The sequence below is a fragment of the Galeopterus variegatus genome, unplaced genomic scaffold (assembly GCF_000696425.1).
Source record: "Galeopterus variegatus unplaced genomic scaffold, G_variegatus-3.0.2 Scaffold1205, whole genome shotgun sequence".
Taxonomy (NCBI): domain Eukaryota; kingdom Metazoa; phylum Chordata; class Mammalia; order Dermoptera; family Cynocephalidae; genus Galeopterus; species Galeopterus variegatus.
This window is the reverse complement of record NW_007727316.1, coordinates 349,060-368,566: the sequence shown is the minus strand read 5'-3', so window position 1 is coordinate 368,566 and position 19,507 is coordinate 349,060. Positions and strand designations below refer to the sequence as shown.

At 41.7% G+C, this 19,507-nt stretch overlaps 1 protein-coding gene across 1 annotated transcript in view; it reads right to left on the bottom strand.

Moving 5' to 3' along the window:
- Nucleotides 1-19,226, bottom strand: part of LOC103592724 (aldehyde oxidase-like) — a 45,603-nt gene extending 26,377 nt beyond the window's left edge. Inside the window, 4 exon segments of the mRNA XM_008575555.1 lie at nt 2,641-2,774; nt 4,642-4,766; nt 11,260-11,356; nt 19,128-19,226. Coding sequence (XP_008573777.1) covers nt 2,641-2,774; nt 4,642-4,766; nt 11,260-11,356; nt 19,128-19,226 — 455 coding nt within the window.
- Nucleotides 19,227-19,507: the final 281 nt, after the last annotated feature.

Here is a 19,507-nt window from a genome sequence, read left to right as displayed (position 1 = left end):
TGGCTTTTAGGGTTTGTGATGAAAAGTCTGATGTTAGTCTGATTAGGGCTCCCTTATAGGTGATTTGACGCTTCTCTCTTGTAGCTTTTAAGATTCTCTCTTTGTCTTTGAGTTTTGCCAATTTGACTATAACATGTCTCGGAGAAGACTTTTTTGGGTTGAATACGTTTGGAGATCTTTGAGCTTTCTGGATCTGAAGATCTGTGATTTTTCCTATACCTGGGAAGTTTTGAGCTTTGCCAATTTGACTATAACATGTCTTGGCAAAGACCTTTTTGGGTTGAATACAGTTGGGGATCTTTGAGCTTCCTGAATCTGAAGGTCTGTGTCTTTTCCTATACCTGAGAAGTTTTCTGCCACTATTTTGTTGAATATGTTTTCAATGCAATCTCCTTTTTCCTCCCCTTCTCGAATACCCATGACTCAGATATTTGAGCGCTTAAGGTTGTCTGATATCTCTCTCAGATTTTCTTCAATGCCTTTGATTCTTTTTTCTTTCTTTTTTTTTTTTTTTTTGGTCTGCCTGTGTTATTTCAAACAGCCCATCTTCAAGTTCAGAGGTTCTTTCTTCAACTTCTGCAAGCCTGCTGGTTAAACTCTCTGTTGTGTTTTTTATTTCGCTGAATAAATTCTTCAGTCTGGCAAGTTCTGCTATATTTTTTTTCAGGGCATTGATTTCCTTGTACATTTCTACTTTTAGGTCCTGTATACTTTTCCTCATTTCATCATGTTGTCTAGCTGAGTTTTCTTGTAACTCATTCAGTTTTCTTAGAATTATCACTCGAAATTCCTTGTCAGTCATTTCAAGGGCTTCTTGTTCTATAGGATCTAGAGCTTGAGAGTTATTAACCTTTGGTGGTGTACTTTCTTGATTTTTCATATTTCTGGTATCTTTTTTTTGATGTTTATTCATTGTGGCATGGGGTTTCACAGTCCACAGGTTTGACACTATTGTCTGACTAAGATGTTGCTGGGGTTGCTAATTTGGTATGGGTACCTCAGTGACTGCTCAGTTGGCCACTAGTGCCTTGCATGTGTGGTTGCCTATGGTCTTGGGCTTCTCTGGGGAGCCACCTCTCTGGTCCGCTTGGACTCGGCTGGGCTGCTGAGTCACGGGGTGTTACCGCAGGGTGTGTGGTCTCTGCAGAGTTTCCTCTTCCCCTGCTGGATGTCTCTGTGCGTGCTGGGCTGGGCTTGGGATGGAGCCAGGTGGCAGTGGTGAAGCCTACCTGCTGCTAGGTCATGCTGTGGCGGCCCCCCCACAGGGTGTGTGGTCTCTGCGGATCTTCTGCCTCCCCCGCTGGACGTCTCCCCACTCCATATGTACTGGGCCAGGCTGCTGGATTGCACAGTGGTGGTGTGGACCCTATGGAGTTCCTGCCTCCCCTGCTGGATGTCTCCCTGCTCCAAGCACACTGGGCCGGGCTGGGAATGGAGCCCAGTGCCTGCGGTGAAGCTTCCCTGCTGGATCATGCAGTGGCAGCCTCACAGGGTATGTGGCTTCTGCGGAGTCTCCGCCTCCTCTGCTGGATGTCTCCCCACTCCATGAGCATTGGGCCGGGCTGGGAATGGAGCCGGGTGGCGGCAGTGATGCCTATCTGCTGGATCGTGCAACGGTGGCCCCGCAAGGCATGTGGTCTCTGTGGAGCTTCTGCCTCCCCCACTGGACGTCTCCCCATTCCGTGTGTACTTGATGTTATGTTTTTATAGTTGTAAATCGGATGATTTGTGGGAGGGAGTGATGCTAGGGACCGTCTATTCTGCCATCTTGACCAGAAGTCCCCATGGAAACTAATATTAAACTGTTGATGTTCTACCCACTTTGTCCACCTTTAATATAAAACAATCTATAGATGACGCCTCTAGAAAATGATTTCTGCTGGGTATATGCCATCAGAAATAGTTAGAACCCAGTCACCTTGCAGATCTTATAGAGTGATTCCTGACCATCTCTTGTATCATTAAAGTAATCATGTGCAGGAAACGTACAATGAATATCTTGAGTAATAACACTCTCCTGGGCTGGTCCTTTGGCATGTTGTCCAGAACTGCAGATCAATATAGTACAGGAATTCAACAGGCGGCAATCCCACCTCCTTACCAAGACTAGGTCAGGGCTGCCACCTTAGCTTCCTGGGCAAAGCTCGCAGAGGGCCCCATGGAGCCCCCAATTGCTGGAATAACCCGGAGGCCCAATGAAGACCTCCCTTCCTTTATTGCTAGGGTAGAGCAAAATATACAAAGGAAATTTCCCCTTGGCCCACTCAGAGATCAGTTTGTTAAGATGCTTGTATGGGATGGAATGACCACTGATCATAAGTTGGCTTGTGCAAGCTTAAGGGACTGATCCATGGAGAAGTGGGTTATTGCTTCCAAGGAGGTAGGGAGTCAACATTTTCAAGCCAGGACTTTATCCACAGCCTTGCATGCCTTGATTCTTATTTTTGATCATATAGTACATAGCTTGACAATATAAGACAAAGAAGTTGTAATAAGCTGTCAGCTTATTTGCATGTTTGTATATTATGTGTGATTTTAAACAATCTTTGCCCAGATTCTTCCTCATTAGTCCTAGTATTGAGAATTTTCAGTGTGACTTCATTTTATTTTTAGTATACACAGCAGATTTTCTCTACTTACTTGTTTGCAGTAAATGCAGGGATGGCTGCCAAGACGCCTGTTTTGGTCACCTTCCCCCCAAATCCCCCACCGACACGTCTAACATGACACATGACCTTGTTAGCTGGCACCTTCAAGTTTGAGGCAATTATTTCCTGTGAAAGATAATAGTTCTCATTAATCTGAACCATCTTTAGCAAGGACTTAATTGTGACTATCACTGTCACATCCATGACCTTAACAAAAAGAAACCGTCCCTTGAAATGAGAGTGTGACAGCCACTACACATTTCGATTCCATAATGTACGTGATACACAAACTGTGAAGTTATGCTAAATAATGGAACAAAGTAAACATGGCATGCATCCCCACTGATGTCAGAGATTTTTGGCTATAATGACATTGCCAAAACTATTATTACGTAGTCCTTTTAATATCAGTGACATATTTTTATGCTAATAATTTTTTGTATCTTCCCCATGAACCACACCCAAAATATAATGTGTTTTCTGAAGCAGTGAGATTTTGTGGCCTTCCAAGCCCCTCTCAGCTGGGTCTTTCTCTAGATTTACCATTGCCGGTGTAGAGCACTTCTTGTCTCCCATTTGGATTGCTGCTAACGTTGACCAGTTGGTTCTCTCTAGATGCAGGTCTCACTCCTTTTTGCCATCCTAATATTTAGAGGTCATTTAGTCTTAATGACCAACTTTTATAGGTGGGAAGCCCAAGACAGATAAAGCGGTGGGCCCGATGTCACACAGGGAATGACAAGCAGAACAGAACCAGATTGGAATCCACGTGACCCCCTACAAGGCCTCGTCCTTCACATTCTCACCTTCCTACTCCTCTGGCAGCAGCACTGGCTCCTTATGACCTACCGAATCAGGACCCCTCTGCTTGTTTCCCTGACCGTCACCCAGTGCTCAACCCTGGCCTCCCCACACACACCTTCCACCCTCCTTTCTTCCGTGCATGGCACCTGGGGTATGGAACACGGGCAACAAAACGTTTGCAGAGAGATGAGTGAATGAATGAATAATTGGCATTTGATCTTGTGGAACTGCCTGGAAATGGCCTCTCTTCTCTTACCTTCTAGATAAATCTCACTCTCACTATACGCCTTGGGTTGAATGCCCCCCCCCCCAAACTTAATCCCCACTGTGACTGTTAAAAGGGGGGGAAATCCTATTATGGTAACTGAAAGGTGGAGCCTTGAAGAGGTGATTGGATTGTAGGACCTTGCAGTAGTGAATGGATTAATAATGGTGGTCAGGGGCGTGGTTCTGAGGGCTTCAAAAGGTGAGTGAATGAGGAGGTTAGTCTCTGCTCTCTCTGCTTCACCATTTTTGCGATGTGATATACTCAGCCATCACTTTTGCCACCACCAAGGCTCTCACCAGATGTGTTCCCTGGACTTTGGACTTCCCAGCCTCAGAAACTGTAAGCAATAGATTTTGTTTTCTTACAAATTACCCAGTTCCAGATATTTTGTTATAAGCAACAGAAATGGACTAATACACTATAAATCCAAACTTAAGACTCCTTCTTCATGAGACTTCCTGGATGATTCTAGCTCTCAGCAAACTCGCCTTTCTCTTAATTCCTCCACCCATGTAAATTTTGACTAAGGTGATTTAGCATTTGCTGCATCCCTTCCAATACTGTTTCCCAACTGCTTCATGTGAGTTGGGTATGACAAACTTCAGAGGACAGGCCTTCCTCTTTTTTCTTTTGTATTCTTAAGAGCAGAGCAAAGGAGACCTTCTAAATCCATAATCAGTTTTAAAGTTATATACCCACCAACAAAAGGTATTTAATAATACTCTTTTAAAAGAAAGCTTTCTTTTAAAACCTTTGAAATCAAATGTCTGTTAATACGTAAATCAATACGGTTATTATGGTTCAATGGTTCTTCAGTTCCTGAAGAAATGACATTTTTGTCTTTAATGCTCTTGATATATTTTGCTGGCAGAAACCATTTAGCCATGCCCCCTGCAATGCCCTCCTCCTCCCCCCCGTTACCTGTACATATCTGGGAAACTGTGTGGACACACAGACATCTATTTCTTGATCCTCTCCTTTGGGAACAGCAAGCATGCTTTGGGTTTCCATATAAAAATGTTCTTGACCTCCCATATGCACTTCACCTGCTATAGGAAAAGACATAAAAGTCAAGGAGGCAGTCGGAAAGGACAGACAGTACCCTCCAGCTGTTATCCCACTGCTAGTGCTTCTGCTGGGACAGCAGGCTGCACCGTGAAGGGGAATGAACAGCAGTGTTTAGTTTTCAGTGTCCTTGCAGATTTGAAGTAGAGATCTGCAGGGGAATCTGTTGTGTCTGCCCATGTGCTAGGTCACAGAGCCCCAGTGAAAGGTGTGTGACTTTCTAGAGTTGAAATAATATGGCGAGGAGAATTCCTGTTCCAGGACAAGATGCAGTAGATGTATTTCTTCTTGTTCCTCTTGTTAAGTATGGCTAACAATCCTGAACATTATATATAAAGCTAACGTAGAAGACTGAAAGGTGGAAAGAAGAGGGCAGACCAGTGAGGGACTGCAGGACCCAAGGAAAGGCACAGAGTGAGCTCGCTGGGGTTTGTTGTTGTTGTTATTTGCCTCATACACCCCAGGCCTGGTTCTGGAGAAGCCAGCAATATAAAAACACCAATAGGCAAAGACAGAAAGAAAAGCCTAGTAGGAAGACAAAAAGACTTTAGATAAAAGCACTCTTCTCTAGCCAAACACCACAGGAAAAACTGCAGCAAAAGCTGAGTAGGGAGCCTCATCAGGCTACAATGAGGAATCCCAGCCCCTCTGCTGGGGTGATGTCAGTGGACAGCACATGGGGAAGCTGGACTTCTACCCCCACCTGGTAGTAACAAGGCATCACTTCCTCTTTCACCATCAGCCCAGGGTCAGAGTAGTCCTAGTAAAATAGAAGATTTAAGTAAGATCCAGAGCATCACAGCACAGTATCCAAAATATCCAGGATACAATAAAAAAGTCACTATCATTTCAAAAACCAGGAAAAGCTCACCTTCAATGAAAAAAGACAGTCAAATAGATGCCAACATTGAGAGACAAATACTGGAATTATCTGATAAGGATTTTAAAGCAGCCAACATGAAAAATGCTTCAATGAACAATTATATAAACATTTGAAACAAATGAGAAAGTAGGAAGTTTTGGCAAAGAGAACGTGTAAAAAAGAACCAATTGGAAATTTGAGAACTGAGAAATACAACAACCCAAATTTTAAAAGCTCAGTGGATGAGCTCAAGAACAGAGTAGAGAGAACAGAGGAGACGATCAGTGAACAAAAATACAGAATGATAGAAATTGGCCAGGCTGAGCAACAGAAAAAACAGACTGGGGGAAAAAAAATGAACAGAGCTCAGGAAACTGTGACTATAATAAAATAACTAACATTTGTGTCACTGAAATTAAGTATTTGAAGAAATAATGGGTGAAAATTTTCCCAACTTGGCAAAAGACACAGAACTACGGATTGAAAAGGCTGAGTGATCCCAAGTAGCATAAATCCGAAGAAATCCATGCCAAGACACATCATAGTCAAACCTCAGAAAACTAAAGACAAAGAAACTATCTTGAAAGGAGTGAGAAGGAAACACTACCTCATTTATAGTGAAAGGGCCTTCAAAAGACAGATTTCTCATCGGAAACCATGTAGAAATGAGGAAGTGGCACAAAATTTTTCTAATACTAAAAGACCTGTCAACTCAGAGAATTCTCTATCCAGTGAAAATATCCTTCAAGAATAGAAGGGAAATCAAGTCACTCTCAGAGGAAGGAAAATTAAGAGATTTTGTTTTCAACAAACCTACCCTAAAATAATGGCTAAGGTAAGTTTTTGAAAAAGGCAGGAAATGATTAAAAAATGAAGTCTTGGAAAGATTGGAAACATCAGGAAAGATGAAAGATCAACAGAAAGAATAAAAATACAGGTAAATATAATAGACTTCCCTTCTCTTGAGTTTTCTAAATTGTGTTTGAAGCAAAATTATAACATTGCTTCAAGCGTTTCTCAATGTATATAGAGGAGATACTTAAGACAATCGTATTATAAATAGGCGAGAGTAAAGGGACATAAGTGAGAAGGTTCTTTTATACACTTTACTTGAATTGGTAACATGTTGATACTAGACTGTGATATTACGTACATGTGTGTGTAAAAAATGTAACATCTGAAGCTACCACTAAAAAAAAATCTATACAAGGAGATACACTCAAAAACACTACAGATAAATCAAAATGGAATTCTAAAAAATGTTCGAGCAACCCACAGGAAGGAAGGGGCAGAAAAATGAAAAGCAGAGCAAACAAACAGCATACAGTGATGACTGGACATCCTGTTAGGTGGAAGGCAGAACTTTAAAAAATGAAAAATGTACCCGATAACAGTGATTTGCAAATTGAGGAAGATTCCCAAGGAAATAATTTATATTAGAGTTTGGATGGACTTCCTATCTTATCTAAAATCTGAACAAAGAAAGTGCACAGAAGAATGAACAGATTCTGCTTCACTTCTAAAATATAAATATTAAAATTTCAAGAGCTCAGATCTTAACTTCAATTTAAGCTTTTATCAAAGTCTGCAAACCCATGTTGTCGCTATGCTCAAATTCGTGGCTTGTAGTATTACTGATTCTGCCTATCCACTCAGAATTTATTTTGTTAAATATTCACTTCATTTAAAATATACAGAGCCGGAGGGCTGGCCCGTGGCTCACTTGGGAGAGTGTGGTGCTGATAACACCAAGGCCACGGGTTTGGATCCTATATAGGGATGGCCAGTTAGCTCACTGGCTGAGCGTGGTGCAGACAACACCAAGTCAAGGGTTAAGATCCCCTTACCAGTCATCTTAAAAAAAAAAAATACAGAGCTGGAAAAAAATTAGATAGAGCTTTTCCTGCTTAACCCTATAAAGGAGGCCAAGCTGGAGAGCCTGTTACATCATGCTGCACACCCCATAGCCCCCCACCCATGGTGTGCTGTCTTCACCCTAAGGGAGTTGCTCTCAACTCTCTAAGTCAGAAACCAATTTGATCAACTAATCCCTGAGATAAAATTTTATCCCACTTTGGGTTTAGGAGTGATTTCTCCAGGCATGTTTACATTTTAATAAGAGGCCCTTAAAGACCAAAAAAGTACTAAGATATGAACGTGTTTATCTGTACTATGTCCAACAGGACTGGTTGTGGGAAAAATAATCTCAGTTCCAGGGCTCCCTAGGTCTCTTGCATACCCTGTTACAGAGATTGTCCTCTGTGCTCTCCAGTGTAAAGCCCACCCCAGATAACAGAATTTTAAAGAGATAAATGAGAAGTAGGATAGTGTAGAGGAAAGAACACAAACTCCAGAGTTGAGAAACTTAGATTTGATCCTGGCTGATCACGTAGCTTCTCTGACCTGAGCTGTCCCATTTGTATTTGGTGATCTTTAACACCACTACCTTGCTATGGCACCAAGATTAGGTAGAGCTGGAACATATCTTCACATTGGGGAAAGCGAAGAACAACATCACTCCCTTCAAGAATATGTAATGCTCCACATGTTTCATCTTTTAAATATTTCTTTTCTTGGGGCATCTGTTTTCCTAAAGAGCAGGTAAAGTACTGTTATGATAGTGTTATGATTATAACCTCCAGTTACCTCTGTTTGAAATAAACAAAAATTCTTAATCCAAATTACAATAGCAAAGTAAGAAAAACATTCAAACTAGCGAGTCAAGAGAATGAAAACCAGAAAGTAGTATAAACGTCCCTTTTAAAGATTCCTATATCACTTTTATACTTACCAATAGGGTATGGGCACAAGGTAAAATTCAAGTAAGAGACAGACCGAAGAAATTATCTTACTGAATTAAGTAATTAAATAAGATGTCAAGGAAAAAATACAACACACCATAATTGAGTTCCCATACGAAAACATTATGGCAATAACCAAACACTAGAGGGGGACCCCCCAAATACTAATATTTCCAAAATGGTCATGCTGTGTGCTCTCTATGCTAGAAATGTAACCCCTTCCTTCTCCATTCCCATAAATCAAACTCACCTTTTCAGCATTTGCCACATTTTACTAACTCTAAGAATCACCTGGGAAACTTATTAAGACAGATTCCTGAGCTGTCTTGGATCTTCCAATTCCAGAATTCAAAGACAGGGCACAGGAATCTCCAGTTGTCATAAATATCCTCAGTGATTCTTATAATAAGAAAAATCTGGGTTTGATAATGAGAAACACTGGGTTTGATAAATGAACACCTGCCAACACATTAGCTCACTAATAAATAGCCTTGTCTAGAGAACAAAACCATCTAAGTCCAATAATTGCTGTTCATGGATACTGATCTCTTACTATGTGCCAAGAACATATGATTATCGCTTATAATCTTTATAATACACCTTTGAGGTATTTTATCCATATAATTTTTTAAAAGAAGACTTAGTCCTGAGAAGTGCCTCGCCAAGGTCACACAACTAGTAAGACAAGACTCCAAGGAAAACTGGCAGATGACCATGTCTTTCCTATAGCTCCCAGATGACATTAGCCAGTCAGCCCATGACCAGCTTTAGGTTTAACATAGCTAGGGAGTTAAGAGACATGACGGGCTTTGAATGCAAGTGGTTGGGCCAACTGATTACATATTACATAGCTCTGGCTCTGCCCTCAGGAGTGGTATTTCTCAGGACTCTTCCTGTGCTTGGGATCAGGGTTGGAAAGAAAAATTGAGATCGTAGTTTCTAACTGCACTAGAGGCCAATATCCTGGAAATTCACTTAATGACAAACAGTGCCAGATGACTTATCCTCTGCCCTGAGATATGATGCAGACAGCCCATGCCCACCCAGCAACACATATGGGTAAATCAGAGACCCTGTGAGGCAGGCATTAAGGACAGCTTTTACAGCATGGATGACAGCAGAGCATAGTGGGAAAAGCATGGGCTGTTTAAGGCCCATAATACATCTTTTTGTTTTGTTTTGTTTTTGCTATAAAGGACATTATTGAGAAAATTGGCCAAATTTGAATAAGGTCTGTAGATTAAATAATAGTATTGTGTTGATGTTAATGTCCTGATTTTGATAACTGTATGTTTATGTAAGATAATATTTTTATTTTTAGGAAATAAAGACTACCAGTAAAGAGGCATCATGTCTGCAACTTACAAATGACTCAGAAAAAAAAAATACACACACACACACACATATATATATATATATATATAGAGAGAGAGAGAGAGAGAGAGAGAGAGAGAGAGAGAGAGAGAGAGAGAAACAGAGACACAGAGAGAGAAACAGAGAGAATAATGAAGCAAGCGTAGTAAAATGTTAACAACTGGGGAATCTGGGTGAAGGGTAGTTGGGAGTTTCTTTTAAGTTTCTGTAATTTTTCTGCAAGTTTGAAATTATTTCAAAATAAAAGTTACAAATTTTTTTTTTGTCCTTTTTGAGACCGGCTGCACCGCGCTCAGCCAGTGAGTGCTGTGAGCGCACCAGTCTTCTCTATATAGGATCCGAACCCGCGGCGGGAGTGCTGCTGCGCTCCCAGTGCCACACTCTCCCGAGTGCACCACGGGCTCGGCCCAAGTTACAAAATTTTTATTGGTAAGTTATAATCAACTATTTCCTAAGAGGCAAATTTAATTTCAATTACATATGTACATCAAGGAAGAAGTCTGAAAGAAAGGAAGGGAAGGAAAAAGCACAGAAGGAAGGAGGGAGAGAGGGAGAATCAGAGAGAGAAAGGATGAAAGAAAAAGAAACATGGGCCTTGGAAATCCTAAGAAAAGGCCATCAATCCAATGACCAGATGATGGAGTTTGAATGTGTTGTCCCCTCTAAAACTCATGTGGAAATTTGACCTCCAGTGTGGCAGTGTTGGAAACCGACTGAGTCATGGGGGCGGATCCCTCATGAATGAATTAATGCTCTCCCTGGGGAGGGGGGATTAATGGGTGAGTTCTCGCTCTATTAGTTCCCATGAGAGCTGGTTGTTTATAGGACCCTGGCACCTCCTCTCTCTCTCTTGCTCCCTCTTGCCATGTGATCTGCTTGTACCCACAGGCTGCCTGCTATTTTCTGCCATGAGCAGAAGCAGTCTGAGGCCTGTGCCAGATGCAGCTGTCCCAGAATCATAAGCCAAATAAACCCCTATTCTTTATAAATTACCAAGTCTCAGGTATTTCTGTTATAGCAACACAAAATGGACTAATACACCAGCTTTGTCACTTAGCAGCTGTTGTATGATTTTGGTCATGCTCCATAATCACCCTGAATCTCAATTTTCCAAACTGTAAGACTGGGATAATAGTACCCCCTTGCAGGGCGGTTGTGACCAGGAAAGGAGATGACACCTTTAACAACCAGGGCCTTGACTGGGGAGGGTGGTCAGTGCACAGGGCTGCCAAGGGCCAGGTCTCGCCTCCCACTTTGTCTCCCCAGTGGCTCTTCACCCACACCAGAGACAGAGGGGATGAGGTGCCTGTTCCTGAGGAGCAACAGCCACCTGGCTGCTAGATGATTTCTAGAAGGCAAAGGAAGCATTAAACTAGACATGCTTAGAAGCTTCCAGGGTTGCTTCCCCTCCCATCATTTTTTTTCAAATAGTTTTACCTTCAAGAATGTGATCAACCACTTTAAATGCTTCATCAACATTTCCATATTCTAGTTTCCTTCCTGAATCAAAGAAGGAGTTGTGCTGAACAGCTTGCTAGAAAGAGAACACAAAAGTGAGGCAGCCTGGGCAAGAGGTCCAGCTCTATGGCTGTGGCCACACCTCATGGCACATCTTCCCAGTCTGGGTGGCACTTCTCTGGCTGTGGAATCCCATGCACTTTCACCTTGACCCCAGTGAGCTGAGCTAAGAACTAGGCTTCAGAGAGAGAGTCTGCAAAGAGCAGATGCAAAGGTACCCATTGAGTCCAAAGAAACTGAGCATGTTCAGGAAAAACTTAGCAACTAGGTGATCCCAGAATTAAACTAATATCTTCCAGGCAGATGATTCTCTTCATTCCACAACCCATTTTATGCAGCCAAGGCCACACAGCACACACAGAGTGATGGAGTTTGGATGTGTTGTCCCCTCCAAAACTCATATGGAAGTTTGATCTCCAATGTGGCAGTGTTGGAAACTGATTGAGTCATGGGGGCGGATCCCTCATGAATGGATTAATGCTCTCCCTGGGGGAGGGGGGATTAATGAGTGAGTTCTCGCTCTATTAGTTTCCATGAGAGCTGATCGTTTAAAAGACCCTGGCACCTCCTCTCTTTTTCTTGCTTCCTCTCGCCATGTGACCTGCTTGCACCAGCCGGCTGCCTGCCTCTTTCTGCCATGAGTAGAAGCAGCCTGAGGCCCAAGTCAGATGCAGCTGTCCCAGAATCATAAGCCAAATAAACCTATTTTCTTTATAAATTACCCAGTCTCAGGTAGTTCTGTTATAGCAACACAAAATGGACTAAAACACAGAGCATGGGCTCTAGACCCAGATGGAGTTATGTCCATTTTCTCCATTTACTAGCTGTTTGACTGTGGGCCTAATACTGCACCTCATCTGTAAAATGGAAGTTATCAGTTGTGCATACAGTTCCAATAGGGTTGTGGTAAAGATAATGAAATGAAACATGTAAAGGGCTTACACAGCATGTTCCAATAGGCTGTGGTAAAGATAAAATGAAATGGAACACATAAAGAGCTTATATAGCATGTACTAAGCATACCAAAAATGTTAGCTAAAGACACTCAGTGACTGGGATCATAGTGGCTCTGCCCCACACTCCTCCTTTGTTGGATGAGCACTTCTTGTGTACAGGGCAGAAGAGTACCTGGGATGTCCAGCACTGGAAGTAAGATTCCATTACAAGCCCTGCCTGTGTGCCACAGATTCATTTATACACTGCATCTATCAGCTTCCCTGGGTGCCCAGTGAAGGGGTACAGTGGTACATGCAATCAGGGATGTAGCTACAATACTCTAGGTTGGTTTTCTTTTTTTTTTTTTCTTCCTTTTTTTGTCTTTTTTCGTGACCAGCAACGGATCGCAACCCTCAGTGTTGCGCCCGCACCTCGCTCAGCCAGTGAGCGGCCGGTCTGTATGTGGGATCCGAACCCTGGGCGGGAGTGCCGCCGCACTCACAAGCGGCGCACTGTAGCAGTGCGCCACCGGTCCGGCCCCTAGGTTGGTTTTCTTTTTTTTTTTTCTTCCTTTTTTTGTCTTTTTGCGTGACCAGCAACGGATCGCAACCCTCAGTGTTGCGCCCGCACCTCGCTCAGCCAGTGAGCGGCCGGTCTGTATGTGGGATCCGAACCCTTGGCGGGAGTGCCGCCGCACTCACAAGCGGCGCACTGTAGCAGTGCGCCACCGGGCCGGCCCCTAGGTTGGTTTTCTTACCCAGGGTATTCCTTACGTTTGCCTCAGAATTTTTCTTGCTGTAATCCATGTGTCCACTGGTGAATGTGACATGCCAGCTACTGCTACCATTATGTACTATGGGTTATTGTCCATACATGAAATTCCAGACAGTTAGCAGCTGGGTATTCTCCTAACTCTGGTTCCATCTGGCCACCAGTAGCAACCTATCAACACACCTTACAGGGATGTTCTACTGTGAACCTGCCATTTCATTCATTCAAAACCTGGGTTGGTTTATTTTTAACGACCAGTGGGGCCCAGGCTCTTTGACAAGATGCTTGCAGCTTGCTTCTATTACTGACTAGCTGTGTGACCCTGGGTAACCCTGTCTTTTAGTTTCCTCATCAGAATGGTGGTAATAGTTTTTACCTCATAGGATTTTGTGAGCATATAGTGAGTTAATGCATGAAACTGACTTAGAACCATGTCAACCCCATAGTGAGCTCTATACAGTTGCTAGCTATGATCATAGTGTTGCTGGTGATGATGATGAAGGAAAAATTCTGGTGGTGAACATAATTTCTTTCACCATGGTCATCAGCCTTATGTCTTGATCCAAGGGTTTTGGTACAGTTTCCCCATTCAAACTACTAAAAACTCTAAAAATCATAAGCCAGGTTATACCTCAGTGATAGTAACAGAGATACATATTTGTTTTTATTCTATTTTTACTGATAACACACTTCCTACTGGAATCAATTCACATGCTTTTCTTATTAATCTAAGACTCAGATATTCCAGGTTGAAAAAAGCTAAATTCTGTAAATCCTGTTTTAAATAATGTAATCTTTTTCAACTTCACTTGCAGCTTGCTCTGTTAGTAACTTTGAGCCAAATTCCCAAATATTTCTTAGTCAGGGAAGTGTAATATGTGGGGAGATGAGCATATTTCTCTGCTATAAACTTTGATTAAATCTACTCTGATCCAGTTGATTGACATTGGGTTCTTAATCTGTGATCTAAATGTGAGCTAACTCTTTTTCACAATGCCAAAGTTTGGTATTTAATGCTGGGATTCCCTGGCAGACAATCAGGGACCTGCTGGCTGGAGTGGGGAGGCAGGGAGAGCATGGCATCGATTTGCTTATTTGAACTTTTATGTGGCCAGAAGATGGGGTGGGGGGACGGAAGGGAGGATTGCCGGAGACCAGCTCTGCAGGATTCGTTGGACCTGAATAGGTGATGTGGCGTCGGCGAGGAAAGAAAGAGATGGACCACAGATGTCTAGTGCAAGTGTGGACGACGACCACATGAATCTTGCTTTATTTATATTTTTTACTTAACCTTTTACATGATGATTTATCTTTTAATCAAAACATTTATTATTTTATCTCTATAGAAAAAGAAAAATCAGAATGTTCCAAAGCACTCATGCTGTGATAAAAGCACCCTCTCATGCATCAATAGTTTACCCCAAAGCCTGTGGCTTGTGGCCAGGAAACTATACAATAGCAGCATGCTTGGCATTAGAGAGCGTCAGACTTTTGGTCTGAATCACAATTCTTGACCTTTTAAACTTACACATAAACTTATATTCTAAATTCTTATAAAATCTTATTTATACTTATATTTAACAATTTAATGTCTTATGTTTATATTTATTATTCTAATTTATGACCAAAATCACAATATATACAACATGATTTTATATCATGAAACTTGATTAAAACGTTCTATTATATTTTATACTACTATTAAAAACAATTATACTATAAACTAATCTAAACAAAATCTATTAATATCAAAAACCTTTTTATATATTTTTATTATTTTACCTATTCATCTTTATAGTAAAACTCTCTAATTTTTTTACCAATTGACTCTGGGAACAGTACAAGGAACAAAGTGAAAAGTTAAATGATCCTACTCAAACTAACAAAAATGCAATGTATCATTCTTATGATTACTAGGGAAACAACATGTTCTTGGTAAATCAAGTGAAACTATTGGAGTGGGGAGAAACAAAGAAATCTGTAACTGGTTGATGATCAATTAGTTATAAACATCACTGCACTCCGACCCACCGTCTCCCTGGGGGAATGTGGATAGAAATCTAACATAATAGCTTCATTCCACACATACAAGAGCATGACCATTGCCACAATGGGTCCATGCACACATCACTAACAAGGAAGATTAATTAAATGGAGCCAACCCATACCAGGAACATGCATCAAAAACACCTTTAGTACTGACAATGCCCTTTAAATAAACCAGTTAATTTTGATGTATTTTAACATGTCCTTTGAGAAACTCCAGGGAATTTCCCAAAGCCATACTAAGCCAAAAGGTTAGGCTGTTAATTCTGGGAAGCCTTGTCAAGCAACCAAAGGTGAACAAACAAGAACTTCCATGGAGCCATATCACACACATGAGACCCCCTTGTGGCCTGCAGATGCTTTGGAGTTGTGTACTCTTCTGGGAATTTAAGACCCCCATGGGGAAAAAAATGTACAAACTCCCATTGTCACATAATTTTGCATTTAATTTAATGGCGGTCTATTGACCTGTGGAAGCCCACTGGAGTTCATACTTAACAGGCTGAAGAATCCATCCCTTAGATGGCTTTTATTTAGAAAGTTTCTCTATGGTAACATTTTCAGTTATAATTTCTCCATTTTTCTTTTACTTTAATTCCAGGTGATTTCTGTGCTCTCTTTTTCTAGTGGGTGTGATGATTACTCCTTGAATATAGAGTGTAAATATTGTGACATATGGTGTACTGTGTAAATATGGTAACTATATTGTGACATATTGTGTAAACATTACACAATTAATTAAGCACTTTTAACAACTATTGCTTTAGTTACCATTTTTAGTTTCTCCATTTTACACAATCTGTTTAGCACCAAAACAGAAATTAGAAAGAACTTGGTCTTTCTGACAGCCACAATTATGCACTGCCTATAAATCTAAGATGTAGGACTTTCTCGACGATGAACATAAAACCATATAATAGGGAACATGTCTCAGTGTGGCTCTGAAAAGATATTTGGAATATCATCTGATGAGGACATCAGAGCTTTACACAAGCACATACACACTCAAAGCAAAGAAAAGGATACGCTCCTTCCTCAGATATGGTAACGACGTTGTCTCAGGAACAACATTCTTTTCTATCACCTGTACCAGAGGGAAAATAAGAGTTATGCACACAAAGTTGACAGAGCTGGTGTGATACTCACATTGGTAGGATCATGTTAATTTGAGGGAAATACACATTAATTAACACTCCTCATATTTTTAAGTTGATTTCGTGTCTATGGAACACCTGAAATATACAAGTCACTTCTCAAGGGTAATCCTGAGCCCCACAAGCACCGTGCCACTGTCTTTGGTCCTGAATCATCACTGTTCTCTAAGGCAGTCATCGTTTCTACTAACAGGAATACTAGTCTTTCCTGTACAGCTTCAACTAGAGAGTTTGAAGCAGGTGAGGACAATGACATTAGTAGAACAGAACAGCACGGAAGAGGGGGAGAGAGAGAGAGAAGAGAAAGAGGAGTTGGTGGAATAGAATAGCCTCTGAGAAATTGATACAGTTAATAAAAAAGACTTGTTTATTTATTGTGTTTAAATAGTTTCCAGAAAAAAGACCACAACCAGCCATGGCCCCCTGAATCAAAAAACAAAGAAGATAAAATGCGTATGCCAAGTGATGCAGAGCTGTGCAATGAGGACATGCTTAAGCAAGTCTGTGCGGGCAGCCCGAAGCACAGCAGCAGCATAGCAGTACCCGACGCATGGCATGACTGAAATTTCACAATTGGCTATGTTTTCCAGTGATCCTGTTTACTCTTTTTTATTAAAAATTTGAGATTTCTTTTGGATTCACAGTACACATAAAAGCATGACTTCCTTCACAATTCCAGAAGCCAGATTCACCTTTCACCATGTCATGGTAACTCTTTTTTATTAAAAATTTGAGATTTCTTTTGGATTCACAGTACACATAAAAGCATGACTTGCTTCACAATTCCAGAAGCCAGATTCACCTTTCACCATGTCATGGTAATTTTCCCTCTGAGAAGTAGGTGAGGAGGGGACATCTGTTCGTTCTATGGCTGCCTCCTCTCCCTCAATTCTAAATAGCCACATGCCATGTGAACTGAGGCCAAGGTGAGATCTGTGTCCTAGGGGAGTCTGCAATCTAGGGAGAAAAAAAAGTATGTGTGTGCACACACTGTAATGCAAGAAAAAATGTGGGGTGCCACCCAGGCATCTCATTTAATTAACCCTCAAATGGAACTTTTATTCCCCAAACTTATTCCTTCCCCCTTTCCCCTCTAATGTGTCTAATAGCCTCACTATTTGCTATGTCATCTGAGCTTAAAACCTGAGCTATTTTCACCTTTTCTTTCTTTCAATCTCCCACAATCAGTGTCACCAAGTTCTGCCACTTACACTTCCAAAATGGCTCTCTAAACACTGTTCTACTCTACTGTCACTACCCAGAATGAGCACTTATCACCTCTTGCCTGGGAAATTATGATAGCTTCCCAGCAGGTCTCCTGCCTCCACTCTTGGCAACCCCAGTACCCCACTCTATACCACCACCAAGTGACTGCTCTAAAAGAAAAGTCCGATCATCTCCTGTATCTGCCATACATGGCTCCTGGCTGCCAAACTGCCATGCTGGGGATTCCTGAATCACCTGGGGTGCTTCTTAAAAAGGAAACTTCTATGCAGTCAGGATTTCTGGGAGAGGGAATCAGAAAATATGAATTTTAAATGGGTAAACTCAGTGGGGCTTAAGTGAATTTATATTCAAGAGTTCCTAGAGTACAAGAAGAAATTCAAACTCCTGGGCAAGGCCTCTTTGATAAACTGCTCGGCCATCTCCTGGCACTCGATCCACATATCCTGAACTCAGATCACATGAGGCCAGTGTCAGAAGCGCATCGACTTTCACCTTTCACTACAGTGGCATACAGGGCTCCATCCGTCCTGAAAGTCCTCCTGCTCCTCTCTACTTGGCAGAATTTTGTATGTTACCTAATGCCCTGCTCAAATATTCTCTGCGGAGAATCCCACCACCTAGTATACCACTCCCCACTGCCTGCTCCAGATAACCACCCTCCTCTGTGTTCCCATGGCCAGTTCCTCATCTCATTCATGGAACATTTTACCCTGTATCATAATTATTTGTGTATTTATAAGCCTATCTTAGTCCTCAGAGAAACCATCGTCTATTATTCTTTCTGTCAAACACTGAGCTCAGTGCTGGAGATAGAGGATAGGGCTGTAATAAATGTGAATTAATTAAATGAATGACTTGAACATAATATGAACAATTTGCTATGAGAATACTAAGAAGGGAGGAATGATTTCTCACAGAGTGGGCATCGGACAGAAGAAAAGAAAGAAAAACAGAGAGGTTATTGGTGGCAGAAACTGTTGGTTGTCTATGCCAGCACGCATTCTCCCTCCTTTTCTTCCTGCTGACTGTAATAGGGATGAAATGGCTAGAACTCCAGCAGCCACCTTAGATCATGAGGCAACACATTAACAGCAGCAGAAGAAAAAAAGAGAGATGATACCTGGGTCCTAGATAATACCATAAAGCTTCTGAACCAGCCTCACAATGCCTATTTCCAGATATCCTTCATATAAAATGAAAAGTGCCTAGTACCTTGTGTGAACCACCGTCAGCTTTTAGTTAATGCCCTTTACAGTTGAAAGCAAGCCTTAATACATGTGCTGGTGAATCACAGAAGCCTGGTGTCAATGGTGAGACAAGATCTCGGTAGCCTAGATAGTAAAGAATAGCATTGTAACCTTGAGGGATATTCATGTATTCAGGGAAAGAATTAATGAAAGAAGCAGGCCTTGCTTGTTTGGGTATTTGTTCCAGGAGGTGCTTCAAGATATTGGAGTCTGGCTTAAAGTGTCATTGGCTTAAAATGTGTTTATTTTTCTTGATTTGGTGGATTGCATACTTGGAGGAGGGAAGTGGGAACAGGGATCTAGCATGCCTCCTGTCCTGGCAGCTCTTGGAATGAAATAGGGAGGTCAGGACTAAGATGGTGGCTGGGAAACATGGAGGGGATGCAAAACAGTTATTCTCACTGACTCGGGACTGGAGAGATGATGCAGTTGCTTTAACACTCATTTTGCTTGTTGGTTCTTCCTCTGAAGCTGCCTCCACTACCTCCACTTTTCTCTGAATCATTGCAGCTATCCCAGCAGCCCAGAAATTTCCTCTCAGCTCAGTAAACCAAGGACCCTGGGAAACACTAGCCAATGGATAGCTCTTTCCAGATTCCTACACTGATATCAAGACCCTACGTTTGTCGAACAAATAATGCTTAATGACTACTTCTCACCACTCTCAACAATTCTGAGCATGTGCTGGCTCTACTAATGAAGCAGATTATTTTTTAGTCTAGATATTAACAATCCTTTCCCCATATCGAGTGTTTAACTGTGTACAAGCACCTTGCTAACCACTCT